The 16634-nt window shown below is 32.7% G+C and overlaps 1 protein-coding gene across 1 annotated transcript in view; it reads right to left on the bottom strand.

Annotated features, from left to right (window-relative positions):
* LOC124369401 (E3 ubiquitin-protein ligase HUWE1-like) overlaps positions 1 to 16634 on the bottom strand; it is a 164986-nt gene that overhangs the window by 23108 nt on the left and 125244 nt on the right. Inside the window, exons 48-55 of the mRNA XM_046827405.1 lie at positions 15522 to 15711; positions 14430 to 14598; positions 10288 to 10438; positions 9727 to 9896; positions 6854 to 7021; positions 4050 to 4452; positions 3459 to 3602; positions 2205 to 2380 (exon numbers count right to left, since the gene is read on the bottom strand). Coding sequence (XP_046683361.1) covers positions 2205 to 2380; positions 3459 to 3602; positions 4050 to 4452; positions 6854 to 7021; positions 9727 to 9896; positions 10288 to 10438; positions 14430 to 14598; positions 15522 to 15711 — 1571 coding nt within the window. The remainder of the gene's footprint in view (positions 1 to 2204; positions 2381 to 3458; positions 3603 to 4049; positions 4453 to 6853; positions 7022 to 9726; positions 9897 to 10287; positions 10439 to 14429; positions 14599 to 15521; positions 15712 to 16634) is intronic.

Genomic DNA, 16634 nt, shown 5'->3' with positions numbered 1-16634 from the left:
TTTAAGGGAATGGAATAATGAGTGAGAGGAAAGTGAGGCAGTGATGTATTGATTTTTAAAATGGCCACATCAATGTTAATGAGGATCGCAGTGATTACTGAAGACATGTTGACAAAGTTGATGAAAAAAATCATGAAAATCTCAATTTCATGATCACCAAACTTTCTCTTCCCCTCATTTTACGAAGTTTAGTTTATGAAATTGTGGAGAGGCTTGGTTATCACAAATTTTGTGTCAGGTGGGTTCTAAAAATCTTAACAGAAGACTACAAAAAACAAAGGCTTGCTGTATCGCTGAATGTTTTTCAAGAGTACGATGAACATCGAATGACCGTCTCAAACTTATAACTGGTTGAAGTATGTTGATTGTGATGCAATAAGGCAGTCAATGGAATGGGGACAATGCATTCCCCCCCCCCCCAAAAAATGAGTGAAAACTCTATTAGCCATGTGATTATTGCCAACGTTTTGTGGGACAATAAGATTGTGATTCTGGCTAATTTCTTTGAACAAGGCTCGACAATCCATGCAGAAAAGTATTGTGAAATACTAGAGAAACTACGGCGAGCGATACAAATAAAAATTGAGAAAAACAGAGCTCAACAATTTTACTACAGTTCATTCCTACTGCTGGAACAATAATAATTGATAAAATATTTTGTTTCTTCACGACAATGCACGTAAATACAAGCCTATCATACCAGACAGCTCTTGGATGATTTTGGATGGGAGACGTTAGATCACCATACAGCCTAGATCTAGCGGCAAGTGACTATCCACCGATGAAGACCTGGCTCTCACCACACCACTTTGATAGCTACGTAGAAACTTCATGTGGGTGTTAACCGATAGTTAATGTCTCAGGCGTCGGATTTCTTCAAAGTTAGAATAGAAAAACTTGTGTAATGCTATAAGTGCTTATTGCATTGAAAGATAAACTAAGAATATAGCTTTCAAAATGTATATAATAACAAATTTTCTTTCACTTTCTGTTAGTTATTTATTTAAAGATGTCTATTACTTTCTGGACAGCCTGCATACATACATTCATAATTACATTCTAATCCAGTGCTATCAAGTAACTCAATAAACAATCGTGACACAATACGGATGCAACTTAATACAGTACGGACAATTTTACAATGGTTATAAAACTTATAGAGCACTATGATCGTACCTGTATGAAGAATATAACTTGACCATGCAAGAATAATTATTATGGCGGACACAGTTATTATATAGTCATAATAGTAGCAATATTCTTCAGACAGGTGTGGGTTATAATTGTGTATGACAACAGTTTAATCATAAATAGTAACCTGTATTAACTTAAAATGTAATGATTTTGAGCTAATAACCTCAAACCACCCAAAGCTATTCAAAACATTTTAAGGTATAATCATACACATATTCTTATAGTGGGCATATTTAAAAAAATATACAAATTACGATTAGCTTATTTGTTTACTACAGAGAAGTGGACATCCACGCATAGACGAAACAAGACGAGTGGCAATGTATAAATATAGATCGACGTAGGAAACAGGAACTGCAAGCTAAGTATTACATTAAAAAATTACAATAATTTATGATTTTTGTTACCTATTTACATTTTTTCAAGCCCAAAATTAAAAAAGTTTTTTATGCTGCCAATAAACTGTTATCCTCGAATAACCACAGCAAACTTATATATCCAATAATACAATCCGCTAAAAAACTCATGGCAATGTGCAATCATAAATATATCAAATACAATTAATTACTAAAATACTATTTAAAATTATCATAATTATTTTATCCATCAACATTTTTCCACAATTAAATTTCAACAGAAACCCATTTTAGTGGCCTGCAATTTGTGCACTGCCACGTACGTGTCATCCGCAAATTAACTTATTTGGATTTTTAATTCAAACCTTATTTTGATTGGAGATTCAGCTTCCACACAATAATAATGACATTGTGAAGTTGTGACTTTCCAAAATGTATTTTAAGAACTTCTGTTGACTTTTTCATTTTATAATAAAAATACTTTGAAAATGTTGGTATCGATAATCACTAATACTTCAATACTGCTAAGAATCAAGGAATCTACCCATTCCTAATAATGTTAAAACTGCTACAATAGGGTAATAATTTTAATGATGGGCTATACATAATGACAGTATGTTATTGATTCTACTGAATCCAAAGAAAACCACTTACCTATTACTTAAAATACCTTTCAGGCTTGTTAGCCTACTATCTACACTATTATCTTCTAACTCGTCATTTTGAACTTGTTGGCTGTTGAGAACTCGCAACTCATTCAGCAAACTTTCTATATGTACACAAACGATGGAGGCCATGTTGCGTGCTCCATCCAACAGCAGGTTTAACACCTGAAAAAAAAACACAATAAAACAATATTTCACAGCTATAATTCACATATATGCCAACCCCATGTTTTTACAAATGACACCCAAAATCCAACATGAATTAATCAAAATATCCTTTACACATATTACAAACAATAATTTAGTTTTTATGTAATATACAAATATTACAAAATAACATAGGGTTCCAAGTATTATAACAATACTATGTTTACTTAGTTTACATTATTGTTTATAGTGTTTTTAGATTGAATCAGTCAATACGTATGTTAACATTTTTTATTCAAACTTTACACAAAATATTATGAAATGTTTTTACCATTATTATTATTTTCCCTCATATTTCAGTCAGATACTGTTTGTGGTCTAGCAACTAACCCAAAAGTAAATCTATGCAATTTGACTCCATTTTTATTTTCCGAATGTGCGTAAAACAAGCTTAATATATTGTTACAAAAAACATTGGTGTAGACCAGTCAACTATATGTTCGTATAAAAATCACACTGTTTTTTTATTTTTTTTTAATTTTTTCCTAGATTATGAAAAACGGTTTGCAAAATATTTAAATATCTCTATTAGAGCTGAAAATACAATTCCTCGTAAACCATTATTGTAAAATATGGCCAGTCTTTTTGGCATGGAAAATCTGAAAACCTGTATTTAAAAAAAGATTAAATATGTTATATAAATATGATGAAGTGACCACTCTTTATATCTAGAACGCAAATCAAGCAGCTAGGTCTCTAATGGTATCCATGTTTTTATCTTTAGAGCTAAGTATATTTTTGCTGTATTGCAGTTATTTTGTAAAATTAATCAATAATAAATATTTATTATTACTCATGTACCCGTTTGTAGTACATACGAATATATGAGAGCAGAACACAGCCAGAAAATATTATGCCCCAAGTAATAAATGAAAGCAAAACTATATTTGTATTGAAATTGTTCAACCGGTCAGGTTATAAAATGAGCCATAATTCGGGGATATGATGCTCTTGCTTTCAAACGAATGTGTAGGAAACATGATTTTACATGTAATGGCCTTAAGAAATTGTCATAAGACTCCAGCATATTACTCACAGTTTCTCGGGTGTTGGCCAAGTTGACAGTCATGTTGAGCAACAGGGCAGTAGCATCTTCCAACCCCTCCTCAGAGCATGTGTTGGAAGTCAATACATTGATGGCCAACCCCAGATGGTGGAGAGTCACTGGGTTCACCTCCACCTAAAACCCCACAGACATCTCAGTATTCACATATATTCTACTTTACAGTTTAAATGAATAAATACAAAAACACGTTTAATTGAAGAATACAAAGTATGTTTAATTAATTATTCTTAGTAACCTTATAATTATCCAAAAACTCGAATTTCGGTTTGGACGTTTCAACACAAAAATACTTAATAACTGATGAGGACTTCACACTCACAACTGGATAAATGATAAGTAGAGTATCATTTTTTTGTTTTAAGTTTGTTATTAACGATGGAAGGTTTGAAAGGATCACCGTTATATGTTACAAAAGGTATAACAATAAGTTTTGAGGATTGGTATCTATCCTCTTCTTCAGGTGGGGTAGGTATTAATACATACAAAAATAAAGAACAAAAGAAGGGTGTTGTGGTGTTTTACCTTTTGTAACAGAATATCATGTCGGTAACTAAAACTCACCTTGTCCCACAGGCGTTGTTTATGAACTTGGAGACTGATAGAAATGAGGGAGAGGAGGCGTAACAGTTTGTCCATGAGCAGTGGGCTACGGTGGACAACTGGAGAGGCAAGCATTTTAAGAAGTTGGCCAAATGGAGAGCTCTCCAGGCAGAGGTTCTCCGGGTCGGAAGCGGGGGTGGTGCTGGGGCGTGCTGCGGTTTTTCCCTTCTTGGAGGTACTTAGGGAGTCCAGGCGAATCAGCAAGTCCCAGAAGTTGGAAGTGTTGTCTGGTCGAGGAGACTTTGACGACTTAGGAAGGGAGGTGGCGGCGGCAGCACTGCTATTCGGGCTTGCCACGGCTTTGCCAGGCACAAAGTAGCTCGGGAATATTCTTGCTAATGAGATCAATATATCTAAGGCATGTCTGAAAAAAAAAAAAAACATGTCAGATAACATTTAGCTGAAATTAGTTGGAAGATAAAAATGCATATATTAAAAAAACTTTTTGTAGTATTCTGTAAACTTTGTTTTTAAACAAGTGAAAAAATTTCTTCTGGTATAATTGGAAGATAGATAGATTTCATTTTCAAGAATTGGTCACTTAGATAATGATTTTAGTTTAACCCTTAGCGTGCAAAAGGCCATGCTCAAGATCCTGTTTTGTCTTTGAGTGCACCTGAATAATGTGATGTGCTATACTCCCCGATTGGGCAGCCAAGCTACAGGCCCACTACACGTTCCCCCAGCCTGTGCTTCACTTGCCTACATTTCAAATGACCATAATATTGTTGTAAGGTAAGATTTAAATACTTTCACTGTTGTAAAAACCAGATAATGATGTAAATCATTGTGTGAGTTTCATACAAACAATTTTTACTATAGAATAATATAGCTTTATACGTAATTGTAAGCATGATTATGGGTAAATCGTAATTAGCAGTAAATCATTGTTTAATAATGCAATTCAACTTTATTTACAAATTATAAATGTGCAAAATGCCAAGTTTTATATAGTTATCAATATAATATTAATTTGAGTGAAATATATGTTTTATTGTATTTAGCTTTAAGAATTAAAAACTACATCAGTAGCTTAGAGCGCATTAACAATTTTTTATAACAATTTGTATAATGGTAGATGATTACATAATTACGGTACATGATAGTCCAAGGCATTTATTACAAGTACAATAATTGCGCGGGATCATATTTAACAAACCACCAAGAAAGGTACACAATAAAAATACAATGAGGACAAACATAGCAACGTGTGCCCCATCAGGCTCACAACACATTTTACGATAATCCGGTGTGTACCCGGTCAAAGATCGGGTGTACCCAATGGAGTAAACATTGTCGTAAACTTGTTAAATTACAAATTTTTGCATCTCCAGAAAAACTTTAATTGAAATAAAAACAAGACATCATGTTTTAGAGCCTATACAAATAAAATTTATATTATGTCTAGTTTCAAAGTCAAATTCAAATGACTTTATTTGTATTATATACAGTATAAATACAAATGGACGAATTTAGATCCATAACACCCTGTTTTACAATTAACCCTAATACAATACTTAATTCAAATAAAACTACTACAATTAAAATAAAACCAAAATTATACAATAAAGGTCTCTTCAAGAATTTGATACACATACATTCATTAGCATCCTATCCGTCCTCCAAGACCTACCCCAACTAACCCATCACTGACATCGTTTCTGAGCTTTCAGACGAGCTCAATTTGCTTTTTTATCTAGTTTAGGTTTTTTTTAACTACGGTGTATGAAGGTACAGTCTATTTATTTCAAATAGAGTATAGATTTAATTGCTACTGAAGATGGAATTCAATTTGTACACTTTTAAATTACAAACCATTTAATAGGTTTAATATTTTAAAACTGACAATATTGAATAGGTATATTTCATTGAATAGGTTTATAAATGTAGGTTCTAGTCCTGTAAAACTTTTAGGATTATACCTAGGTAGTAGATTAAGTGGGGTCTCAAATACATCAGTGATGTATTAAACTATCTAACATTACTTTTTTATAAAGAAAGTTAAGGAATTGCATTAGTCTGTCAATGTTAATTGTTGCCTGTTATGCCTTTGTTTATTCTCACTTACTGTATGGAATAAAACTCCGGGGCAGTAGCTGACATATGTTTTTATATGGTAGAAAAAAGCAATTTGAACAATAAATAAGATCCCAGATAGAAGTTTATGTGTACCGTATTTTAAAGAATTTCCAATGATTAGTCTGATTAGTGTTAAGGACTTTGTTCCTTAAACAAGTTTCAATCTAGGCAAAACAGTCATACACTTGATACAAGGAGAAATTATATGCTCAACACTGTCCCTTTAATACAGCCACATGTTCATGAAAGTCAAACTCTTTAATAGACTTCCGAAAGAAGTCTGGCTTGTAAATCTGCTGTAAGTAAATTTAAACTCATTATTACTAACTGGTTAAATCAAACTGCCTTTTATTATGCAAATGAGTTTTTGGCCTGTAATATGTGTACATTAAAATTTTAGTAATTATTTGTTTGTTACTTTTAGTTTTTATTTTATTTAGATGAGTTCTCTGTGTTTTGTTAGTATATTTATTTATATACTAGATACAGTTTTATCATATCGACTTTTCAATATTTTTAATTTTTATGATACTTTAAGTAACATGTTTTTGACTCTGTCTATTGCCAATAAAATTCTTAATTCTTAATGTTGCCAGTTCTGTGTCAATTTGTACGGACAAAAAGCAATTTAAAAATACGTCCTGATAAAGTGTAAAATTAGAGTAAATAGTAATGTGGACAGTTACCTATATACAAAAGGGGCGGCTTGGGGATTAATGGTAATGGACTTGTCGTTGCGGCGACCGGGGTTTTTATGGACATGAAAGACGGTGGCTCGACAGCCGAGGGCAGCATCCATGCTGATGTTGAGCCAGGACGAGCCGGAGCGTGTCGCATTCCAACTGGAGCTGGAACTGATCATCATTATCCAAATAAGTGTCTTGTCCATGCACAATATAAATAAAGTAAGAAATTTAGTCATAAAATTTCATGTTGCCATGGTCATATGTACATTCACAAATAATTTTGACTCCGCTTGAATTCCAAAAATGGGTAATTTTCTAAAGAAATATTGTCTAGCATATTGTCACCAGTAAATCAATATAACTACAACTTCCTTCAGCAAATATATATATATCACCTGAACAAGACTTGAATTATTTGAACTTGTGTTATATGTTATAGTAATGCTACACAAGCCACAGTAACAAATAAACAACACTGCTGTCTGCAGGATATCAAATGTAACAACGAGTTGCGCTAAGCAATGAGGTGCTTGGATGATTTTCAGCCAGTAATTAGTGAAAACAATATGTACTTCGTTATTATGTCAATTTATACTGTGAGTTAATGAACTGATCTGCACACGTTTCACTGTAATATGTTAAGTAGTTGATGAGTAACACATTTAAGAGGCTTAAAGAACTCTTTAAGAGACTAGAAGAGAGAAGATGTACTTTATCTATTAAGAGACACGCCAATTAGTCTTAATATACAACCCGTATCAGTTCCAAGGTTAATAACAAGTAACCTCTATATTATTGAAGGTCAAATCCAAAATTGTTGAGTCTCAAATCCAATTCCGAATTTATATTTATTATTCACGAATTTTGAATTTCAAGAACATTTTTTAAGTTTGTTTGATTGAATAAAATCATAGAAACCCGATTTCTGCCATCTTAACCCTTGGGGAACCACCCAATAAGACAAAAATAAGCTAAGAATACCAAGCTCTCTTCTGGAACTGATATGATTTGTTATCTGATAAGTACGTGATTTATTATGCATTTTTTTAGTCCAATTACTCGGCATTTGCTTCACACATTTCTTTGAAACACAAACGAATTCTTGGCCTCATTTTCTCTATTGGTTATGACATAGAATAGTGTCATCACAATAGCTTTTACTGAAAGAAAATAAGCGCTGAGCCACCTAGTCATCTGATTTGTTTCTTTGTCCATTCACTTCAGTGCTACAAATGGACATTGCTGTTCTACTGAGGTTGTGGTTGTTTTAACTATTGCTTAATGTTGTAGGCTTGTGTTTTCCCAGTGCCATTAGAGATATTTTGCAAGAACAGTGATGGTTACGGTGACAAAATACCAAATAGTGTTTCTTTGGCAGGTTACTTGTAAGTTAGCTTAGGGTTTGGTTTTTAGTACATGATGTTTCCTACCGTACATCTGTATCTAAACATTATTTTCCTAATAAAATGGTCACTACAGTATATATAACATATCAACACCAGCTAACAATTTATATACTTCTTTAGCAATTGGGTTAAGCAGCCTCCTAGTTTATGTACAAGTTATCAGTAAAAACGAAGCTTGTCATTGGATAAACTTTTCATAAAAATAACATGAATTATAGTTTGTCTTTCAAATTATCAATTTTGTTCCTACTTAATCGGCTTTTATGTATGAATAGACATATTCACGTTTTATTATGGACATTCCCCACAGACCTGGAGACTTGCTAAAACTAAAGCACATTTTAGTTTGAGAACTGGTTAGTATCCGGCAGGAAACTGTAGAACAGTAAATACACCAAGGAACACAGTTGTTGACCCCAGTTTCTGAAATTTTATTTTTGAATTTTGTTATAAACCTCGGTGGGGCAAATATATGTAAACAAATCTACTACACTTTAAAATGATCAATCATCAAAATGAACTGTAACTCTCAGAATGGTTGTTTTTTTTTTTCAGAAATTTTAACAAGGAATATTATGATGCTAAAAAAAATGCTTTCACGGAAACTAACCCCTTATCTGCAGTGTTATATTTGCTAATTCTCTATGTTTTCAGAAGTAATTTTGAAACCATTACATAAATGTAAAAATTTTAACATACAACTATTATAAACTACCTTTTTCATTATGAATGTTTTATAGGTTTTTGAAATTTATTAGAGAATAATGCGAAAAACCAAATGCAAATATTGCAAGTACAAACTCGTAATCTGCAACCTGTGGTCTTGTCATAGTTGGATGAAAATATGCTGGATAGCAGCTCAATTTAATTGCCTTGTACAATCAGTAATTGTTATTTATAATATCTGCTAAAGTGCTTAACGTCCTTGACAGTTAGACAGTACAACAGAGAACACCGCAATATACACGCCCACACGTATTTAGTACATATGACTGGAAACATGTCAACAGTAGTTAATAGTTTAAAAAGAAATATTTCTTGCCACAATCACCCATTACGCTCCTTGCAAGAACATTTGTTTGAAAATATTACTTTTTTAACTACAAACAGAGGGGAAAAGGTTGAAAAATCAAGTTAAGTCACTCAAATCACTACAGTGATTGTTCTTTGGTCAAACAGTACCCATTTTTAAATCAAGACATCTGAAATAGACATTACAAAGAAGATTATCAAAACGTCTTTTGAATAAGAAATACTTGGTGTTGCCTGTACACATGAGCACTTTAAAATTGTCATGTAAATGCAGTATTAATCAACTCAAAGGTAAAGGAATATTTTTTCCACTCTAGCAAATACGGAATTTAAAAGAGAGATTCAGATTTTTAAGGAATTCTGTACATTTTTGTTCAGCAAGAAAACAAATTGATGCTTTAATTTCCCAAATGATGTAATGAATGATGAGATTACCTTGACATGAGGGAGGAGGGGGAAGAGGAGGTGGTACTGCTCTCCAAATTGGACCCAGGCTGTGTCTGACTGCGCGTCACCCTGCGTACTGCGCCGGTATTCTGCTGTGGGAGCTCTCCCACAATGGCTCCCTGACCCTCATTGCTCTTCTCCATTATGGAGAGGATGGCCTGCCAACAAACGTTACAGTGAAAATAGCTGACCATCTCAATTTACATAACGACTACACCAGTAACCTGTTGTATTCCGTGCTATTTAACAGAAATCACAACGAAAAAATTGCATTTTAATTTGAAATAAAATATAATTAATTTACAGCATGTACTACAAAAATATTTTTTGGGGTATGGGGTATACTATTAGGTGAATTCACAAGTTTATTTAACTTAATATTTAATATGTACATTGATAACACCGTTCCTGTAGACAATGTGTAAACCACGAATAAAGATGCTTCATAATAATAAAAAAATATTTGATGTTACAAAATCATAAAATAGTTACAATATTCTTATATGAATAAATCAATAAAAATAAAGAGTTCAGTATGACTAGACTGACCCTAATGACCCACTCCCTTGTGGGTGGATGATAGCAGAGGTTGCGGAACACTCTGTGTAGACGAGCAGTGTTGAGCCTTGAGTCGTCTACAAACAACAACACCAGCAGGCAGGATATGCTCTCATAGTCCAACACTTGACGACCTCTGGGCCTGTCGACAGGAGCAAGGCATGGAATTTACTACAGTAAGCTATATCAGTGATCTCAACCAGAGTTCATGCAGACTTTACACTGGTTTTATATTTCCAAGGCTACATCTGCAGGAATATGAGTTTTCATTTTCCTTAATTGCATAAGATTGTTGATACCAAACAACGTCTTAAAATTCTTAAATCAAACAGACACAAACAATATTTTTAACAAACAATATAATCCTTTTATCTTATTCACACAATTTTAATGTAACTTCAGTTATTTGAAGTCCGAGGAACATACTAAAATTTGATTTCGTTAATTTCTGTATTAGTGCAGAAGTGTAGAAACATTCAAATTTTTAAATTTATAGGCAATACTGATTTGTTAACTTAATTGTTTCGTTTAAAGAGGTAATAAGATTTGTATTCATTATTCAAAAAGGTAAACTAAATTTTATTAACAAATTTATTTAGTAAACAAAAAACCACTAATACAAAATATTTATAAAATTATAACAAGTTTCTTTATGAAAATAATAAAGAATGAGTTGGTAGCACTGACTCTGTGCAATTCTCAAAAACAGTTATATCGTAAAGTATTGCTAGACTAATGCTAATTGCTAGACAAAAATGTAATTATGGTAAATTTTTATGTGTAAATTGAAAGATTCTACTTAATGCGTAGTATTAAATAACAGAAAAACATTAATGAATAATTAACTTTTTAAGTTTACAATAAGTGAAAAATTAAGAATGATATAATTCCAAAACTCATTTTCAAGTAACTGAAAGATCAATAAATACTATATTTATTCATGAAATTTTAACTATTTAATGTCAATAAAGTTAACAAAGTGTGGTGAACATGGAAATGTATTCTATATAATATTATTTAATATTCTGTTTAAGTTGGTTTAAACAATATATCATTTAAAATAGGTCACAGAGGTATTGCTAATTTTCAATTAGGCCTGAAAACGGAATAGGAACTACCAAATCAATCAATCAATCAATCAATCAATCTTTATTTGCCTTTTTTACATATGACATGCCATTGACAAAGTCAGTAATATTGTCTAGATGACATGGTCAGAAAACAAGCAATAAACCCAAACTATTCAGTTTTTAAAATATCATTACAGTTTAAAAAATTATTATTCTTTGAATATCAATATCATAATGAAAGACAATAGTTTAACAAAAGGAGATTTTAAAATAATTTGAACAACAAAAGAATTTATAAAAGTTTAACAGATATTAAATTAAAAAATATTTTAACTGATTGCACGTGGAATTACTACAATACTAGCACCAACAAATTTGAAATCTTAGGATAACAGGTTACAATATAAAATTCTACAGATGAAATTTACAGTACTGAATAAAAAAAAAGGACAGTTTCTAGATTAAAATTGAACAATTTACTGAAATCTCATTGTTGTTTACAAATATATGTTTTTCAATTGTAGTATAACAGATTTAGCGAGCTGTACAGTGGATCCTGTATACATTATTAACAAACTAAAAATTTAATATCCTTGTAGTTAAAAAACTCTGATAGGGTATAGAAAGGATTGTTCAAAAGCCAATATGGGTACAGTTTGTTTTGAAATATTTTTGTGGGATACTTATCTGCCAAATGTTTTACTTTGTTGAAGATTCTTTGAGAAATTATAATGTGGCTGTTTTGAGATTTCGCTAATCTAACATGATCTATGGCAATATTAGTTCTATTTCTAGTATAGTAGCTGTGTATATCACTTCTTAGAGTGAGAGTTTGAAAAATTTTTGAGTAAATAGGTAACTAAATCAAAGATGTAGAGATTTATCACAGTTTGTAATTTAAGTTCAATGAACAGAGGCTTGCAGTGGTCCAGAGAATGGGCCCTCGCTATCACTCGCACAGCTTTCTTTTGCAGAATTAGAATGTCTTCAATCTTACTGCTGTTTCCCCAGATTATTAATCCGTATCTTAAAACTGATTGAAAAAATGCGTAATAAGCTGATTTTACGTAGTTTTTAGGCACACACGACAATAATCGCCTGAGTAGAAAAAATTACCCTAGACAACCTTTTGGATATGTACTCAATATGGGAATTCCAAGTCAAAAGTACTATCGATATAGATACCCAAAAATTTTACAGTAGTAAAAAAAGCATTTATTGTATCATCTGATGGTGTTTGTTTTAAGCTGAATATAATATTCTGAGTCTTGGCTTCATTGAGCACTAATCCATTGGACCTAAACCACAATGAGGCCTCTTGTACAGTCTCTCTAACATAGATCTTGTAATTCATCGAGATTAGAGTTTATGTTAATAAAAGTTGTGTCATCTGCATATAATAAAGATTTGGCCTTGATATTTTTTGGTAAATCATTTATTTGTAATAAGAACAACAGAGGAACCCAAAACCGATCCTTGGGGCACTCCAGTAGAAACTTTAGCCTCATCTGACCAGTTTCCATCAACACATACCTTTTGCCTTCGGTTTGATAGATATGACTGAAAAAAACTTAGAGGGAGTTCCTGTTACACCATAATAATTTAGTTTAAGGACTAGTTTGTTGTGGTCCACACAGTCAAAAGCCCTGCTCAGGTCGCACAAGGTGGCCTGAGCAAAGGCCTTGTCCTCAAAGGCACTCACAACTTCTCTAATTAGTGCATCTATTGCATCTATGGTGCATTTACCCTTTCTAAAACCAAATTGTGATACATCAAGGTAATAATTTTTTTTCTAAATATGCTAATAATTGATCGTGAACTAATATTTTCTATGATTTTTGATAATGTGGGTACAACTGATATTGGTCGATAACTCTCCGGTAGATTTTTAGGGCCTTTCTTGTATATTGGACAAATTCTGGAAAGTTTGAGCTCTTCTGGAAAATAACCATCATTCAGGCATTTATTAATGCCTAAAGTTAAAGGAGTTAGTATTGTATGATAGATATTTTTTATCATATTGTTGGACATATTGAAAAATGTCTTTACTGTCAGAGTTTTTTAGTCTCTTGATAGCTTTAGAAGTGTCATCAACAGAACTTGTGTAAAGTAAAAGTTATTACTTTCTATTTGATAGTTACAAATTAGGGTCAAACTGTCTGTGTTGGGATGGTTAATGTTATTTACGGTCTGCTCAACCGAGTCAATGAAAAAATTTATTAAAACAGTTCTGGTGTGATTATCTAATTTAGTTTGAGTTGATGTGTTAGTAGTATTATCTTTTATAAGATTCCAAGCAGCTTTACATTTATTTTTGCTATTTTCAATTTTTGTTGTATTGTAGTATAACTTGGCATTTTCAATAGATTTTATGTAGCATCTTTTGAGGTCAGTATAGTTTGCATATAACCTATCACTGCTTGAATTTTTTACAAGTTTGTTTAGAAACAGAAGCCTTTCTTTCATGTGAACCAATTCTTTTTGTATACCATTTTTTATTAAATGTTATGTTTTTCATGGTCTTACATTTTTTTCAAAGTTGAGAAATAAGCAATTTTATTAAACAAGAACACTTAAAAAGTGTTGAAAACCAATCTTGGGTACTTGCTACATTTTCAGAGTTCATTAAAGCACTCCAGTCATGTGATATCAAACTTTTCAGCTAAATTGTTTGTTGCTGATTTTTGGAAACTAATTGTAAAAGAGTTCATGTGCTCCAGTGTTTTGTCATGATATTCAGATTCATTACAGTTAGGATTCATATTGCATGTCATGTTCAAAAATAACCCCGTTATGATCTGAAGAAAGGAAAATCAAATATTTTGGATTCCAAAACTTGCCCTGGACAGTTAACAAAATATATTGTCAAGACAACGGTCACCTCTCGTAGGAGCATTGTTGATGTAAAAAGTAGTTGAATTGTCTCAAAACATTAAGAAAAATTCTTGTAGTTTTATTGTTTGATGTTACATCATCAAAGGCAACTAGATGTGTATCGAGGTAAAACACAGTTGTTGGCAAACTTCCCTACTTATTGAGTAAGGGAGTGTAGTGTTGACGTACCTGCCCATGATGTTAGAGTTGGTAATACTCGCACCCAGACTGGGCACTTGTGAACCTGACTGCACACCATCCAGAAGCCGAGTGCCCAGGTTCCAGGAGCTTAGCCAATGGGTGCGGTTGCTAGGATTCATCATGTTCTGAATCGTGTACCGCGGTCCTGTCGGCCTCCCTGCGTAACCACAATGATAACAATTCACAATTTGTTTGTTTCTGCACATAAAATGGCTTTATTGAGAAAATGCAACAGTCATTGTAATTCAACACTAGTGTTTGAGATGGAAACTGCATTAATAAAAGACAAAATCGATATACAAGTTCAAAATAATTTTGGCAAAGCTTGACTTATGTTAACCTTACCTACAAAATAGATGATCTTACCACAGGTTGAATTATAATTAGAATGCCATTGCATTCATTATATTATTAGCACTGCAATGTAATATAAAGGCGATAAATTATTCTTACTCTGAATAAAACAAACAGGGGCTTATCTACTACTACTCAAAAAGTATGGTAGAAGTAAAACTTTATTTGATTCCAAGAACCCATTACCCCATAAAATGTCATACTACAAGGTAGTTTGTAATATGAAATTTACGCTTCTGTGAAGACAGAGAAGTAGCAAGAGAGCAATTTTATTTTTACATTGAGGTACACAGTAACTTTGTACATATCTAACTATTCAAGTGAGGGTATGATACTGAACGAAATCTTGCCCGGTCATTAACTTCTAATCAACAATGAGAGTACCTTGAGTACCTTCCGAATTTGAAATTCATACAGTTATTTGCTTTTGGTACACCCGTCGTTGCTCTTAACTGAGTTATCCATTTCAGGTGTTAGTGTAATCCATATAGCTGCCCTACAACCATTACACCTCAAGTTGCAGTACTTCTTGGACTACAAAAAAACCAAGTGCAATTTCCGAACCACCATTATTCTATGTCAAATGTGTTTGCTGTATTAAAACGTCAAAACAATAATGGTATCTAGATTCTTAAACCGGATACCTGGTCCAACGCTAGGATCTGCGTACCAACTATAGTAATCAATCAGGTTAGGGACACTGAGAGGAGTGAACAGTCCACCTACTTATGTTTCTGGGAGTGCTGGAGTGACGTAGGATAGAGGATAGCGCACTCGTGTGGGTCACATGTGACAGGAACCTCTCCTGCATCAGCTGACGGTTGCGAGCCTCCCACTCCCGGCGCAAATTCTGAGCCTCGGCAGCTAGATCTGGTGGTAGAACGGAAATCTGGGACTCCTCCATATCCGTCAGAATCTGCAACAAACATTTGGTTAGGCTTAACAAAACCATACAAAAGCTTATTTAAATCCTTAGCTTTTTAGCAAATGATAGTAAGTAGTTTCAAGTCACTGGTCAGAATCAGCAATGATTATCTGGTATTACATATGAATGTATTGTGTTACCAGGAATATGCTTACTCAGGGGAGGGAAAGCTGATTCTACCTCCTATATCATTATTTAGTATGGCTTTCAAATACTTTGACCTGACCAAACCATTTTATTGTATTTCTCATGAAATATTACAGAAATAAATTGCAATGTTATGGTTGGGGGGTAAAGAATTTGGCTTAATGACATCCTACTTGTGTAACAGGAAACAAATGGTACATCAGCATAATGATGGATCTAATTTTCAATTAATTAAATCTAGTGTTCCCCAGGGATCTATTTTGGGATCTTTAATATTTTTAATGGCAATATTTTATTTCCCAAGTTATATAGTGCAAATCAGTATTATATGCAGACGATATTACTTTAGTTTGGAATGGAAAAAACATTGGAAAATTGCAAGTAGATCAAAATGTATCAATGAATATTGCAGAGAGCTGGTTCGAAACAAACCATTTAAAAATAATTAAAAAAAGACAGAATAAATTTTGTTCAGTAACTAAATTAATTGAGGCAGAGTCTATTAAAAAACTATTTGGCCTATACTTAGACAGCAGTTTGAAATGGGATGTACATATACAATATCTTTGTAAAAAGCTATCTAAAATCACTTGTTTACTAATAAAACAAACTGTGTGTTAGTAGTGATATGTTGATTATTGTGTATTACGCTGTTTTCACTCCCAGATTGTATATAGTGTTACTTTATGGGGAAATAGTACTTATATGGAACAAGTTTTAAGACAGCAAAAACATGATATACAGATCATAAAAGGACTGGACAATTG

Source organism: Homalodisca vitripennis, chromosome X (assembly GCF_021130785.1).
Source record: "Homalodisca vitripennis isolate AUS2020 chromosome X, UT_GWSS_2.1, whole genome shotgun sequence".
In the NCBI taxonomy this organism is placed as follows: domain Eukaryota; kingdom Metazoa; phylum Arthropoda; class Insecta; order Hemiptera; family Cicadellidae; genus Homalodisca; species Homalodisca vitripennis.
The sequence above is the reverse complement of the archived record's forward strand: the minus strand, read 5'-3'. Positions and strand labels throughout refer to the sequence as shown.